Here is a 16,109-nt window from a genome sequence, read left to right on the forward strand (position 1 = left end):
TACAGTAAATTAGCAAATCAGACCTGAGTTGCACTTTGGTACACTGCTTTTTCACTCTACACCAAATCTTTTCACCAAAATTAGCCAATCTATAAACTCACAACGTGTCTCAACACGACACGTTGTGAGCTTGTAGATCTGCAGTTTTTGGCAAACATTCCCCCCAGAATACGGATGCTGGGGATCAAGTGGTTAATTACCATTTCTTGGTACCATAGAAATATTTCCAACAGTCCATGACTCAATTTTAGTACCTGACTCACTTGCAAAGGTACGGAACACTATTTCAGAAAATATAATCCCCTTGTGTTACAGAAAATACGACATCTAGCATGAGATCACCACCTAATCCGCGGTAACGCCAGTGTATGACGTCCCAGCATGATGTCATATCTTTATATATATGTACATAGTGAACCCTGAACCCAGCATACAGATACAGAACTACAGTTATGAAGATAACCAGAGATATAAGAACAGAACACATACAATAGAGTAGCGAAAGCAGCTATAAGATCATCCTCATATCAGAGAAGCTCCTCAGACCACAGGGATACTGAAACTTAGCACAGTCAATCATATCTCCATGGCTAGAGGACAACTTCCTACTATTATCCACAGAATCTTATTCTTCTATCATTGTTCTGAATATTATGCATGCTATCTTTTTTTAAACATCTGACATTGAGTACTTAAGTGACAATTCACAACCCAAACCAGTGCCTAAACGCATTCTTCATTACACCTTGGATGTTAACATCTTTAAGGTAATTCTTTCCACTGATTATGTGTGATGTACCAGACATTTTGTCCCATGACAAACATTTATTTTCTCTCTCACTCAGTCTCCAAATCTCTCTCGCTCTCTCTCTGCTCGTTTCTTCATGACTTAGTGTTCGTCTCTCTATCTGTCTATTTCTCCGAAGCTTTGACATGAATGTCTTTCTTCATCATGTCTCTGGATATGTATGTCAGCACGTGCACTGGCAGATCACGAGGACTGTATTGACAGAGACGACAGAGATGTAGTGAGCCCCACCAGAGGGCATATCTACTAGAAGGAGGGATTAGACTGCATTCATTTCCCATACATCAGTGTGAGTGCACGTCCCATTTGTGTGTGTGACACACACACACACACACACACACACACACACACACACACACACACACACACACACACACACACACACACACACACACACACACACACACACACACACACACACACACACACACACACACACACACACACACACACACACACACGAATGCTTGTATAGCGTGTGAATGCTTTAAAGTGGGTTTAAAGATTAAGACAGCACAGCACAATACTGATAAAAAAATAAACAGATTGTTTTCCCAAATATTAAGTGTAAATGTGCTAAACGCCCCCCCCCCCCATGAGTTGCATGGGGGGGAATCATTTTCAGTGTTTAGGGCTCACACATTATATATACTAACGGATTTCATTCCTGCTACACAGTATGTAGGGCAGAGACACGCACAACACCAAATACCTTGTTTTACCAGGCCGTTGGAAACACCTTTCACTATGATGAAATGTTATGCCAGTAATCTGGAGCCACACTTAACCCACCTGGACTAAGATCAACTCACACCAGAGCCTCCTCTCCTGACTCTACTTTCCTTGCTCTATCTCAGCTTTCTTAGACAGTAAAATTGAGTTTTTCAAAAATATATTTTTGGAGCTTTTTGGGCTTTATTAATAGTTTTGTTTACAGTAGAGACAGACAGGAAACTGGGAGTGAGAGATGTGGACAGACATGCAGCAAAGATCGTCGTGAACGGGACTCGAGCTTTGGAGCCTAGGTGCCCGGACCTCTACGCCAGCAGTCCAGGCCTTCAGAGTGTTAATTTAACTTGTGAGAGTCAAAGTTACTTTAACACTTCCCACTTACAGATTTTGCTGTACGGTTTGCAAAAAGTACTAATACCAATAAAGGCTTATATACTGTCATAGTACAGTAATCAGTATTGCAATTTTGAATGTTCAGTATGCAATAGCTACAACTCATGCTCTGCTTACTGTCCCTCCCTCCTTTATGAATTCCCCTGTTCCTCCATAAAACTCACAGCGGGAAGGGGCAGAAGGTCTTCATTATCCTAGGCCATATGCACTGTAAAGATAATTACTCCTTTATGGGGGCCGGAATGCACTTCCTAAACACAGGCGCTTATCATTTACAACCATCAATACAAACACTAACCTGGAAATTAGTTCAATGATTGTTACTAAACAATCAGCTTGTGGTTCTGGGGACCCTGACTACCATTCTGCCAGGCTAGAATGAAAACCAACAGTATTAGTTGAGAACCTGACATAAAAGAAAATCTGCAGAAATGGAGCTATGAATCTGGTAGAATGACTTACTGGTGTCCTGGGCTGAACCCCAAAATATGTGGTATGGTGGATTGTGCAAAGTTTTAGAAGGACAAACAGTTGAGCGATCCTGAATACATGCCCACAAACAGTAGAGCTTCCAGCATGGCTCCATGGAAGACCTGGGGGTAAATCCCAGCCTAGATGTATGGAGGTATGGATTTGAACAGGCTGATGAGGGGAGATAATGGGATGTTGAGAAACAGCTTTGTTGTGTGGTGATGTGAGCTCTGGTGTATATACAGTACATACGATTACATTGCCAAAGCAAGTGTCAAAATATAAGTCACACAGAAATACAGACACACGCACAGTCGCACACACAAGTGGACAGGGACGAAAACAGAATCTCCCCCTCCCGGCCTTCTGGCCTGATAATAGCACATTGTCAGCCCTATAGGCACCCTATAGGCGACATAATAGGGCGCCATCTAGAGGGGGCGCCGAATTGGGTGGTGTAATATTTCGATATGAATGATGACACTTGCGCGATCCGTATTCTATCACTCGTTTGCGAGTCACATCACTGTGTGCATGGGTGAATTAACCTTGTGATACTGCCTGTCTGTCTGCTGCCTGGAACTGGGAGCCTATGCAGCCTGGCTGAGCTGCGGAGGGAGGGAGGGAGGGGCGGCTGTTAGACTGACAACGTCACAGCGCACCTCTACCACATTGTTGAACAGCTAATGTAATTAGTAAAACCAGTCTGTCCCACACACTACAAAATGTTACCAAATAAACCACCATCAGTGCTGCAGTTTAGAGGAAAGAAGGTGAGAAACGTGTGCTATATTTTGTTATAGCCTATGTATATAAATGATTAAAAATAAAGACTGTATGGCACATGATTGATCATCACAGTCATTGATTGAGCAGCGATGTGACAACGAGCGAGAGTGGAGTAGGTAGGCCATGTGTTTAGACTCAAGTGGAGACTGACTAGACTAAAAGAAAATGAAAAGGCAAAAGCCATCTGAGACATTTGTGAAACATTTGTGTGTGATGATGATCCGTGGTGAGCTTGCATAGAAAGGGATGGAATGCCTTGGTGTTGTCTATGCTGAGTGTTTTTCTTGAAGGCGGTCGGCGGGGCCACCGTGGCTCCGCGACGCTGTCAATCTCAGGCTTGAGACACCTGGCTTGATATTTTGAGGGAGCTTGCCTAGGGCGCAAATTGGGCTAGATCCGGGCCTGCATATTGATAAGCTGGCAGATGATACTACAGTGATACATTTGGGCTAACGCTACTGGGACACAAGCCGGGGTCTGATCAACCCTGGTTGGGTCACCTGAGGGAGGATGTATGATGTTGAAAGACCCGAAACGTCCGGTGATCTCAGGCACACATCACTGATGATGTGTCCCAGTGCATCGTAAGATGTATCTTTCATTCAAATAATTTGGCAGTATGATAATACTGACTAGACACTAAAGAAATTCAAACAAAGCCTTTACTTCTTGTGCAGCACTATTAGCAACAGAGAGTGGCTATTTTCACTACGGTACACTGTCATACTATGAAGAATATGGTAAAAAAAATATGGAGATACAAGGTTTCTACCTGAAAGCAATATTATTGTATGCCGTTTGTCATATTATATGTAACCCAAGCAGTAGCTGCATTTGAATACACTGCACACACACACACACACACACACACACACACACACACACACACACACACACACACACACACACACACACACACACACACACACACACACACACACACACACACACACACACACACAAACACACACACATAAATATTTCTGCATTAGTTACTGCAGCCAGAGCAAGATCAGCTCCAGGACCCAGTAGAGTACCCTATAAGGTGTACAAGCGCTGCCCTGAGCTCCTTAGAATCCTCTGGAAGATCCTGCGTGTGATTTGGCGCAGAGGAACTGTAGTGGACCAGTGGAGGCAGGCGGAGGGTGTCTGGATACCCAAGGAAGAGAATTCCACCAAGCTGGATCAGTTCAGAACCATCTCGCTTCTTAGCGTTGAGGGGAAGATCTTCTTCAGCATTCTTTCCAGAAGGTTGACAGACTTCCTCCTTAAGAATGCCTACATTGACACCTCAGTCCAGAAAGGTGGTATCCCTGGTGTGTCAGGATGCCTAGAACACACTGGAGTAGTTACCCAGCTGATCAGGGAGGCGCGGGAGGGTAAGGGAGACCTCGTTGTGCTTTGGCTTGACCTTGCCAATGCCTTCGGCTCCATACCCCACAAGCTCGTGGAGACTACCTTGGACCGACACCATGTACCCAGGAAGATCAAGGACCTCATCCTGAATTACTACGGGAACTTCAGGCTTAGAGTCACTTCTGGGAGTGTAACATCAGACTGGCACCGGCTTGAAAAAGGCATTATAACTGGGTGTACAATCTCAGTTAGCCTCTTTGCCCTTGCCATGAACATGGTAGTCAAGGCAGCGGAAACGGAGTGCAGAGGCCCTCTGTCCAAGTCAGGCATCCGGCAGCCCCCCATCAGAGCCTTTATGGACGATCTCACTGTCACCACAACATCGGTGGCCGGTGGGAGATGGATACTCCAGGGCCTGGAAAAGCTCATCTCCTGGGCAAGAATGAGCTTTAAACCAACTAAATCTAGGGCCATGGTTCTGAAGAAGGGAAAAGTGGCAGACAAGTTTCGCTTCTCTGTGGATGGCACGGCAATCCCATCTATCACCGAGAAACCGGTCAAGAGCCTTGGCAAGGTCTTTGATTGTAGTCTCAGGGATACTGCAGCAATCCAAACTACCATCAAGGAGCTTGAGACGTGGCTATCGGCTGTAGACAAGTCTGGCTTACCCGGCAGGTTTAAGGCGTGGATTTACCAGTATGGCGTCTTACCCCGGGTACTCTGGCCGCTGTTGGTGTACGAGGTGCCCCTGTCGACAGTAGAGACGCTGGAGAGGAAGATCAGTAGCTACCTCCGTAGATGGATGGGCTTTCCACGCAGCCTATGCAGTGCAGCACTGTATGGGAAGACCAACAAACTCCAGCTCCCTTTCAGCAGCCTCGACGAGGAGTTCAGGGTCTCTCGCACAAGAGAGGCTTTGCTCTATCGGGACTCCAAGGACTCGAAGGTCGCATCAGCGGGCATCGTGGTGCGAACTGGCAGGAAGTGGAGGGCTCAGGAAGGTCTGGAGGTAGCCGAGTCTCGGCTGAGACACAGGGCTTTGGTGGGCACGGTGGCAACGGGTCGTGCAGGGCTCGGTGCCTTTCCTCAACCTCGCTACGAGAAGGCACACGGCAAGGACAAACGCCAGCTAGTCCTGAAGGAGGTGCGGGCCGGGATCGAGGAGGAACGTACCAGCAGGATGGTGGGCATGCAGCAGCAGGGAGCATGGACAAGGTGGGAGGGTGCGCTGGAGAGGAAGTTGACCTGGTCTGAGATCAGAGAGGCAGAACCCCAGCGCATCAGGTTCATGGTTCGTGCTGTTTATGATGTCCTACCCAGCCCAGCCAATCTCCATCTCTGGGGTTTGGTTGACTCTCCAGCTTGTGCTCTGTGCTCCAGGAAAGGCTCTCTGGAGCACATCCTAAGCAGCTGCTCGAAAGCCCTTGGGGAGGGCCGCTATAGATGGCGGCACGACCAGGTGCTGAAGGCAGTTGCTGAAGACATCTCCAAAGCTGTGGCCAAAAACAACAGCAGCAAGCAACAACATGGCAAGAGAAATATCGCCTTTGTCAGGGCTGGAGTGCAGCCGCAGTCACAGCCCAAACCAGCAGCTGGCCTTCTCACCTCAGCGGTGGACTGGGATCTACGAGTTGACTTGGGCAAGCAGCTCAAGTTCCCAGACCACGTTACAACAACTTCCTTGAGGCCGGACATTGTGCTTTCGTCAGTTTCTTCAAGGCAGGTGCTACTGATAGAACTGACAGTTCCTTGGGAGGATCGCATAGAGGAGGCGAACGAGCGGAAGCGGTCAAAGTACCAGGAGCTGGTCGAGCAATGCCAAAGAGGAGGCTGGAAAGCACGCTGCGAGCCCATTGAAGTGGGGTGTAGAGGCTTTGCTGGCCGCTCACTGTGCAAGGTATACACGCTACTTGGCATCACGGGGGCTGCAAAAAGGAAAGCCATCAAGTCCACCATGGAGGCGGCAGAGAGAGCCTCCAGATGGCTTTGGATCAGGAGGAGCGATCTGTGGGCTAACGCTACTGGGACACAAGCCGGGGTCTGATCAACCCTGGTTGGGTCACCTGAGGGAGGATGTATGATGTTGAAAGACCCGAAACGTCCGGTGATCTCAGGCACACATCACTGATGATGTGTCCCAGTGCATCGTAACACACACACACACACACACACACACACACACACACACACACACACACACACACACACACACACACACACACACACAAACACACACACATAAATATTTCCACAATCATTTCAACACAAACCTCGGGGGAAGACTCCAGGGTCCATGAAGGTAGCCATGCTGAAGTTTGCCAGAACAAAGAGGAAGACGACGCCATTATAGAGAGGCACTGCAGCGGATATGGCCTTGGTCAACCAGGGACACCTGGAGAGAGAGACACAGAGAGAAAGATTAAAGCAATCATCAAATTTAAAGATTCCCTTAAAGAATTATGACTCTGTCCTGGTGAGACAATCTATTTAAGATTCTAAAGTGCTTATAATGTGTCAGTCCTGCACACACTCTCTTGCCTGTAGCCATATCTACATGTACACATCATTATGTGCAATGCATGTGAGCTGTGTTACATTTAGTACAGTACAGTAATGCACATACTGTGCAATCAAATTGCACTGCTGGCAAATAAATACCCACTTTTTACACCTTCTTTCCACATGCCACGCACACACAGTGTGTGCGTGCGTGCGAACACACGCACGCACGCACGCACGCACGCACGCACGCACGCACGCACGCACGCACGCACGCACGCACGCACGCACGCACGCACGCACGCCTCTCAACTAGGCTGATTGATAGCACAGAGCAATGAGGATATGGCTATACTAGGGCCAGCAACACTGAGCTATATTACAATGTATGCTAGCCAAGGCATTTCCTGGAACAAGCTGGAGGCTTTCAGGAAGACTCGGCATACAAACAAATGCATAGACACAGACAGACACACACACACAATTTAACTATGAGAGTGAACAAATTGAGTTACAAATGGATAAATTAACATTTCACTGTGTATAGATGTATACCAAGTTTCTTCTCTCTGTCGCTCGTTTCTACATTAGTAATGTAAAGTACTAATGTAGAAACGTAGAAACGTTCGTCTAGCGTGACGCGTCGTTCACTTTGCAGTGCCGCCTTACAGGATCTGACGGCATCCTAGAATTTATATAGAATTTATAGGTAGGATGTGATGTCATATTTATAGGTAGGATGTGATGTCATGCTGTCGTGAGATTACGTCACACTGGCGTTGTGTCCATATTCGGGACGACCGTCTCATCGTGATGTCAGATTACGTCACACTGGCGTGATGTCAGATTACGTCACACTGGCTACATACAACGTTACAACGTACATACTGACAACCGACATGGCGCAGGATTCAAATTGTATACTTTGCAGTGCCGCCTTACAGGATCTGACGGCATCCTAGAATTTATATAGAATTTATAGGTAGGATGTGATGTCATATTTATAGGTAGGATGTGATGTCATGCTGTCGTGAGATTACGTCACACTGGCGTGTAAAGTATGTTTTTATGTCCCAATGGGCAATTTGGTTTGCAACAGCAGTAAAAGAAAATGAAACAATACATACAATATAGATGTACTGTGCACACATGATTCAAATAAAGCCTTCCAATGGTTATGTACATTTTCAAGCTCACAGGGATCAAAATGTAACCATTTATGCCCTATTTCAAAGATGTTTTTTAGAAATTGTTTGATCATTATAGTATATACAGTAATGACATGTCCAAAAAGGGACACCAGTTTGAAATGAATCAACACAACTACCTGTTGATTCATTGGTGAGTATTTATAGACAAAAAAATTACCACACTATGCCTGATGTAGCTAAGTATAGGGGACTCTAATGCCAGCTAGGGTCAACCTTCCCTACAGTGCACGAACGCCCTTGTTGTTGCATTTACCAATACACAGAATGCGACCCAACTCTTCCTTGTACTATTTACCAGTTTCAACCGGGTGTCCCTATTTTGGGTATGTCATTATTGGTGAGAATTGTCAATAATGGTCTATTTCCAGTCTAGTTAGAAGGCTTTTTTTTGTTGTTGCTCGCCCTCAGTTTGTTGTGTGTGTGGCTGTGTGCATAATACACCAGGGTAGCAACTAATCTTGTATGTGTGCAGTCCCTCTAGAATAGATAAAAGGGGGAAAAACGCTATAATGAAGCTGTGTTAATGAATAAAACTGGAGACAATGCAGATGTCCAGGGGAGAGACTGACAGAGCTCATGAATTAATAAAGAGTCTCCAATGCAGCTCCCTCTGCCTGGAATAATGACAGATACATTTTTCACACATGCACATGTACACAAACACGTACATGTGCACACACACGTTTGTATAATGCTTGTGTGGAAATCAACATTTTTTTATTAATTCATTTTTACACGCAACTACGCATAAATCAGACGTAACTCGTGCGTGCACGTGCGTACACACACTCGCGCGTTCACGCAAGGTCTGACGTCAGTCGATTTCCTGGTACCAGTACCCTGAAATGATCTTCAATCTTTGTCGCCCCGTTCCATCCTGCCATGGGTGCTTTGTTGAATAATTCAGAGCAGTGGCTGTAGAGAGCTGGACTGCTGTACTTACAGGCCTGAGCTAGTGGGACAGTTAAAGAGGACATTTTGAGAGCTCGTTTAGGCCTGAAGATATTGAACTTGGGCTCAAAGCTCAGCCTTAATCACACCAAACCTTCTCACTGGCTAGACCATGAGATGTTGCCTGATGAAGACCGACATGGTGGAAACGTTGCATTTAAATATTTGTTTGGGAGCTTTAACTGTGTGCGGATATTTTAAATTCTCTTAGACTCTGAGAAGGCAATAAATATGACTTATGATACTGAAGTGGAATGATCTACTTTAGCACTTTGAGCTTAAATTAGCGCTTTTCTAATCTCATAATCTTTACAATCTCAGAATTAAATTTAAAGATATTACCTGAGCACTATGGTTCTGACATTGTACTCCTTATTATCGGCTACTAGGAACCATGATAAGACCCTACAGTACTAGGAACCATGATACCAAGACCCTACAGTAAGTGCCTCTAAGGAACAGTCTTGATCCTTAACTTAAACCTTTAGCATGCACGCTCCACTACAATCCCTAGACTGTCTTTAACGCCATAATCCTCTCTACAGATTATAATCCTCAACTATACCTCAACTTCTGAACTATGACCTAGCTGTGACCTAACTCACCCAGCTCCGAGCCAGCTGAGAGGGTAAAACGTTGAGTGGTGGCCAATGCTGGTCTGGGTGAAGTGATACAAACTATGGCCGACAGCCAAGAGTAAGAGAGGCAGAGAGAGACACAATCTGGATCATTGTTTGTGAGTAGAGCAAGGCACTGGAGACATTGGAGAGACATTATTAAGGAGGAGAGGTTAACCCAGGGGCGCAGCCATGGGTGGGCCTGGGTGGGCCGTTGTCCACCCACATAGAGAGCTGGCCCACCCAATCGATTTTGCAAAAACATTTTTTTGGGGGAATTTATTTTTTTACATTTTTTTATAATTAATTTTTGGATAAAAAAATCGGTACAATCAGGCAAAAATAAGAATTAAATAACATAACCCTAACCCAGCCCTAACCCTAAAACCGAAATAAAGTAACAAAAAAACGCCCCAAAACGCCCAATATCCGTGCAATAACCGCAAATTTGGTTGAAAACCACTGGGATTTTCCACTGGGATTCCACTGGGGCACGCATGCGTGCCCACCCGCTTAGCTGCTCAGGCCCAGCCTATACAGTACTAGTGTTCAGGGGGCCCGGTCAATGAAGTATATAGAGTTTAAGTGATTGGTTGTATTTAAAGTTCTTGTAATTTCATCATCGTCTTTTTTTGCTTTTCTCCATTTCATTCCCAATTTAAGATGTTCCCCCATTTGTACTGGTGCTGTTGTGGCCAACCCCACGACTGTTGGTCTAAGGAGGGTGTAGACTGCCATATGCCTCCAGTGATACACATGGAGCTACCAGACGCATATTTTCACCTGACCATGAGGAGTATCACTGGGAGAGCATAACACAGAGGTTCACACCATCTCCCCACTGTGTCCCCAACCGACCAGCAGGGGTCTCTATTGCAGTGACAAGGACAAGATCCCTCAGCGGCTTCTCATCCACTATAATGTCACTTTGTTGGGAGTGTCTGGCCAAGCCAGCAGCACCGCTGCCAGGAGTTGAACCCAGGTCTCTGCGGAGGCGGGAGAGTGTTTTACCCGCAACAGTTGATTCACACTCAACTGACCAGACTGATGCTCTTCTACAGCAGTACCCTGCTTCACACTCACATCTGGGAGATCCCCCAGTCCAACCACAGTGTTCTACTGTTTCAACCAGGCTACTGAGTGAGTACAGCTGAGTACAGGCTACACACTACAGTGTAGCTCAACTGGTGTAAGTGAGCACCAAGTGTTTTGCTGAAAGACACCTGTCCTTGACAGTTGTTGAGGGAGGATTTTCCAAGCCAGTCCAGGTATTCAGAGAGGTCAGAAAATTGCTCCTCTAACCATAACCCTACAAATAATCCTTTCCCTTGATATTCTGTTAACCCATTCAATCCGGGAAAGCATCTGTGTCATTTTAGATTTCATAGTGTGGCACTCTGTGCCGCGCTATGAGCTTGTAGATCTGCTATTTATTTTTTACATCTTGAAAATGTTTTAAAAATATATTCAAAGATTTGCAAAGTGAACATTTGTAACTCAAATCTTTGCTTCAGGGGGGGTCCCTGGAACAAAACATTTTGAGATGGGGGTCCGCGGACAAATACATATCTAAAAATGATTTCTAAATCCTAACAGTATGTTGCTATATCACTGTTGCTCCAACTTTTCCATGTCAAGGACCCCCAAAATGATATGCATTTGGCCGCGGAACCCCATCTCAAAATATGTTGTTCCAGGGACCCCCAGAAGCACAGATCGGAGTTAAAAATTTTCGCTGTAAAATAAAAAAGAATCACGATTAAAAAAGAAATAGCCAAATAAATCTTGAAATGACACATGCGGGATGTGTTCCCGGTCTTAATGGATTAAGTAAAATATTGTCTACCTCTACACTGATCTCCATTTTGAGATCACAATGTTAGCTGTCACCAACTCAATTTGTAACATTACTTTACACGATATTCAAACTAATCTAAATCTAGTGTAATCTAATCCAATGTACTCTCATTTTATTTCTGGACTGATAGTTCTTCCTATACAAATGATGAGCTTTTAGGTTTATTCCCACTACATCAGAGTGGTAGGCCTACATCCACACTGACTGGTACATGCTTGATGAAGATTGTGTATTCATATTGCACAGGTTTTGGAGACATTTTCTATTAGATAAATCCCACCCAAATAGAACAAGAAAGCAATCAAAATTATTACCATAGTTAATTACCAGTTGATGAATCCACTACCTTACAAAATAGCAATTTTAACATCTGTCAGTGAGTGTGGCAAAATGATGCGTTGAGCTAAAGAGAGAAACAAATGCAGTATAATTGACAGCAGCCATTTGCAAGATCTATAAGGGTTCATTTGGGTCTGTTTTCACACTTCAATTAACACAGGATTTTACAGCGTGGGAGCAGACAACATGGGAGGGAGAATGTGACAGGGTAGACTAGGGTGATATTGGCCAATTGTGTGGGAACAAACAAATAACCAGCGGCCACTTATCATGGCCGTTTTACAAGTCACTTTTACAGCTTATGTAACCGTGATACTATGGCGGGGAGGGGAAGCATATAACTCGACAAAAAAAGAAGGAAAAAAGTTTGGACAAAAGTTTCCTGACTCTTAGTGAGTGAGCCAAAGGGCCAAAGGGCCTCTTGCTGCCAAACAAGCAGTAATGTAATGAATTTGGTTCTTTGTTGGATTCTTGCCCCAAAGCTGGCCACCAAAAGGCCTGGAAACTCTGTAGTAATTAAAACTGCCGAAAAGAGGCGTGTGTGTGTATGTGTGTGTGTGTCTGTGTCTGTGTATGTATGTGTGTGTGTGTGTGTGTGTGTGTGTGTGTGTGTGTGTGTGTGTGTGTGTGTGTGTGTGTGTGTGTGTGTGTGTGTGTGTGTGTGTGTGTGTGTGTGTGTGTGTGTGTGTGTGTGTGTGTGTAGCTACAGTAGGTACTGTAGAAATCCTTCAGGCCCACGAGCCAGCATTTGGGAATCGTGCCACAAGTTTTCACCTTCTTTGAAGAGTCTGCATGTTTGATCTCACAACAAAAGAACAATGATACAAATGTTTCAAGCTGTTCTATATTCTCCCCCAGATGAGTTTGAAGCTATCAGAGCTTCTATTAAATAGAAGCAAAACAGCACTCAGCTATAGCTCCTCAGAGCTGTCAGAGTGGGCACTCGTGTAACCACACATACCGTACATTACATTTACACAAACACACACAGATACACAGGCATACACACACGGCTCCCCACACAGTCAGACAGACCCGTTCGCACGCACACACACACACACACACACACACACACACACACACACACACACACACACACACACACACACACACACACACACACACACACACACACACACACACACACACACACACACACACACACACACACACAACCTCAGCATTGTGATCAATGTGTCAGGCTGCAGGCAACATTCAGAATCTCTACACAGCAGCTTTGTACTTGCAGTATCAGTATCTCATATCAGAGTCACAAGACTGGGGCTGGCTTCTGACTCGGTTTCTTCGCTACCTCCCAGGGAATTTCATTTCCTCAGTCAAAGACGGTTCATTCATTCTAATATGACATGTTCCACTGTCTTGCAATGCTTTTATCCAAAGTGCCTTAAGTACAGTGTTTATAAAAATGCTTTTTATTTTATTGATTTTTTTTATTAATGACAATCAGGAGTGACAAACACCAATACAGTCTCGGCCATACCTTTCGGCCTGAGTTTTTTTTACATCAAATCTAAGATTCAAATTGATTTGAAGATTTTTTCACTTTTTTTCTAATACTGAAATGTCTGTCAAAACATCACTAATTGTTGGGCTAGGACTCTCCAAAATCACAATTGGCATCAGACCCAAAAATCTGCCATAGGTCGGGCTCCCCTCCCTCAGTATGTTGCCAGGACTACACATGGAACACTCTGGCTAGCTAGAGAAGTTTTCTATCGATCACTGCGGTGAAAGTCACATCCTGCATTACAACGGGCAAATCATTAAATCTCCACGGCTCTTTCGTTTCCGTACTTGACTCCATTAAACGTTTCAGTACCATAGCTAAGACCACAATGCTGTTTAGATTTAGAAGTGCTTTATACAGCGAAACAACAAGCGAGAGTGAGTTGGTAGGTTGAGTTATGCATAACGTTGCACTGCTGCTTCAAACATAATGGAGACATATGTAGTGCATATGCATGAAATGTACATTGTACACACATGCATACTGTATTGTTATTTAGAGAAACGCCCCCTGGTTGTCTAGTGACAAGAGGCCAGCTGGCTGGCTACAAAAGCCAGGCACAAATCCTGCTTTAAGACCTCCACTGATCATCAGTGATCCTGAGAAACCTTTTTGAAACTATATTTAAAAAAAAAAATCTAATCCAAATATTGTGGAAAGCCTACAAAGCAAAGAAAAAAACATTGTCGACTTTTGGTGGAGAAAGGCCTTGCTATAGATATGGTTGGATGCTACGCTTGCAGTGCAGGGTGAAATGGGGCAATGATATCAACAGGATCTAACACTAACACACAAAAGCATGCGTGCACACGCACGCACACGCACACACACACACACACACACACACACACACACACACACACACACACACACACACACACACACACACACACACACACACTTTCTCTCTCTCTCCTGGAGCTATTTAACTACTCAAATCTGCCAGTCCTTTATTTGCTTGCTTTTGGATCAGGGCAGAGTAGTCATCCCCGACTTTGAAACTGGCAACTGCATGCTCTCACTTGTTCTCTCACGCTGCAAGAAATTACCACCCTTAAGGAGCTTGTCCACTGAGTCAGAATCTTTCCTGTCAACCAATTATCTTGATACTAATGGAGAGCTATGCAAAAATAATATAGGCCTACATCGTTTCAGGAAGTTTCCTCAAAGAAATGTAATTCTCCTAAACCCCTGGCAGATAAAACTGGAAATACATAAAAGTACTGTAGCAATTTTCTTTGGTGAAATATTAAAAAAGGTAAATATATGCCTGGATAGAGTGAGATAAAACAAAAATGTGTGTGTGTGACCATTAAATTGTCACGTAGAATTACAAATGATGCAGTCGAGTCAACAAGTATTTTATTCCCGGTGTCGATTACCATATTGGCTTCTCAAATGGAAACTACTAAAACCCACACATTTCTATGCTTGTACAATAATGTTTTATTCTACTCCACAAACACAAGTCACTGACTAAGTGTTGGCTTTGAAAGTCTGTTTAACCGGGGTGGTCAGACATGCTTAATGCGATTTTAGTGAAGAAAATCTGAATTCATAGTCAGTTTGGATTTGAAAACTCATATGGTCTGAGTCCGCCCTGTCAGTGTTACAAGGAATTCTTTGCTACCTTGTATGACACCTGTGACGTCAGCAGGTGTTTGCGCTTCCATTGGGCACAATTAACGATATGGTATCAGTCGGGAGTTGGGAGTGTCCTGCTATTGGTTAATTCGTTCAAAGCTGTGACCTCCCAGGGTGACACAGATGGGAGACATATGTTCGTCCAGGCTGCATGCTGATGCCCGCTGATCCCAAAATGCCCTGAGAGAATCAGGCCATGCCACCACACAAACCACCCACTGGGTGTGATGCACAAATATAGAGATTCTCTTCAATGTAGCAGCACAAGTAGGCAGGGCTAGTTTATACACATCTACTCGCATGTGTGTCTGTGTGTGTAAAAGATATAAAGTGACTTGTACCAGTGGCAAAAAACAATTCCTTTATTTGTCCTGTGTCTGCAAATGCTGGTACACAGCCAAATCCAGAACATAAATTTAACTTTGAAAATGTAAAACTGGGTCAATTTGTATACTTTCAGATTTAAATTAACACTGTTTTTTGCTGTGTAGACAAGTTCTCCTCTGAATCTCCACAGGACAAACAGCAGTAAGACCTCTGGGTCTCTAATGCATACACACTTCTGACTGAGGCACTGTGCTCACTGTTATTAGTATCACACACACACACACGCACTCACGCACGCACGCACGCACGCACGTACACTCACACGCACGCGCGGGAAGACCACCTCCAACCACAGATGTACTATTATATTACTAATTACAGTTATACTCTACCATACTGATTGGTTAAAATATAATTGTATTCATTAAAATAGGTTCCGGATTGCAGCTTACCAGTTACCAGTTAACCAGAACCAGACCCTCGCAGACCAACACAAGGCTGAGGCTCTAGTTCATCTGATTTGTTTATTATTAACTGGATTATTTAACTCACTGAGTGCCATTAACGTGTTTCACGTGTTTTTACC

The 16,109-nt window shown here is 44.5% G+C and overlaps 1 protein-coding gene across 1 annotated transcript in view; it reads right to left on the reverse strand.

Moving 5' to 3' along the window:
- The window catches only part of zdhhc8b (zDHHC palmitoyltransferase 8b), a 94,585-nt gene that overhangs the window by 25,580 nt on the left and 52,896 nt on the right, over nt 1–16,109 (reverse strand). Inside the window, exon 2 of the mRNA XM_084054814.1 lies at nt 6,820–6,941. Coding sequence (XP_083910940.1) covers nt 6,820–6,941 — 122 coding nt within the window. The remainder of the gene's footprint in view (nt 1–6,819; nt 6,942–16,109) is intronic.

Source organism: Gymnoscopelus microlampas (genome assembly GCF_963454915.1).
Source record: "Gymnoscopelus microlampas genome assembly, chromosome: 4".
NCBI classification, from domain to species: domain Eukaryota; kingdom Metazoa; phylum Chordata; class Actinopteri; order Myctophiformes; family Myctophidae; genus Gymnoscopelus; species Gymnoscopelus microlampas.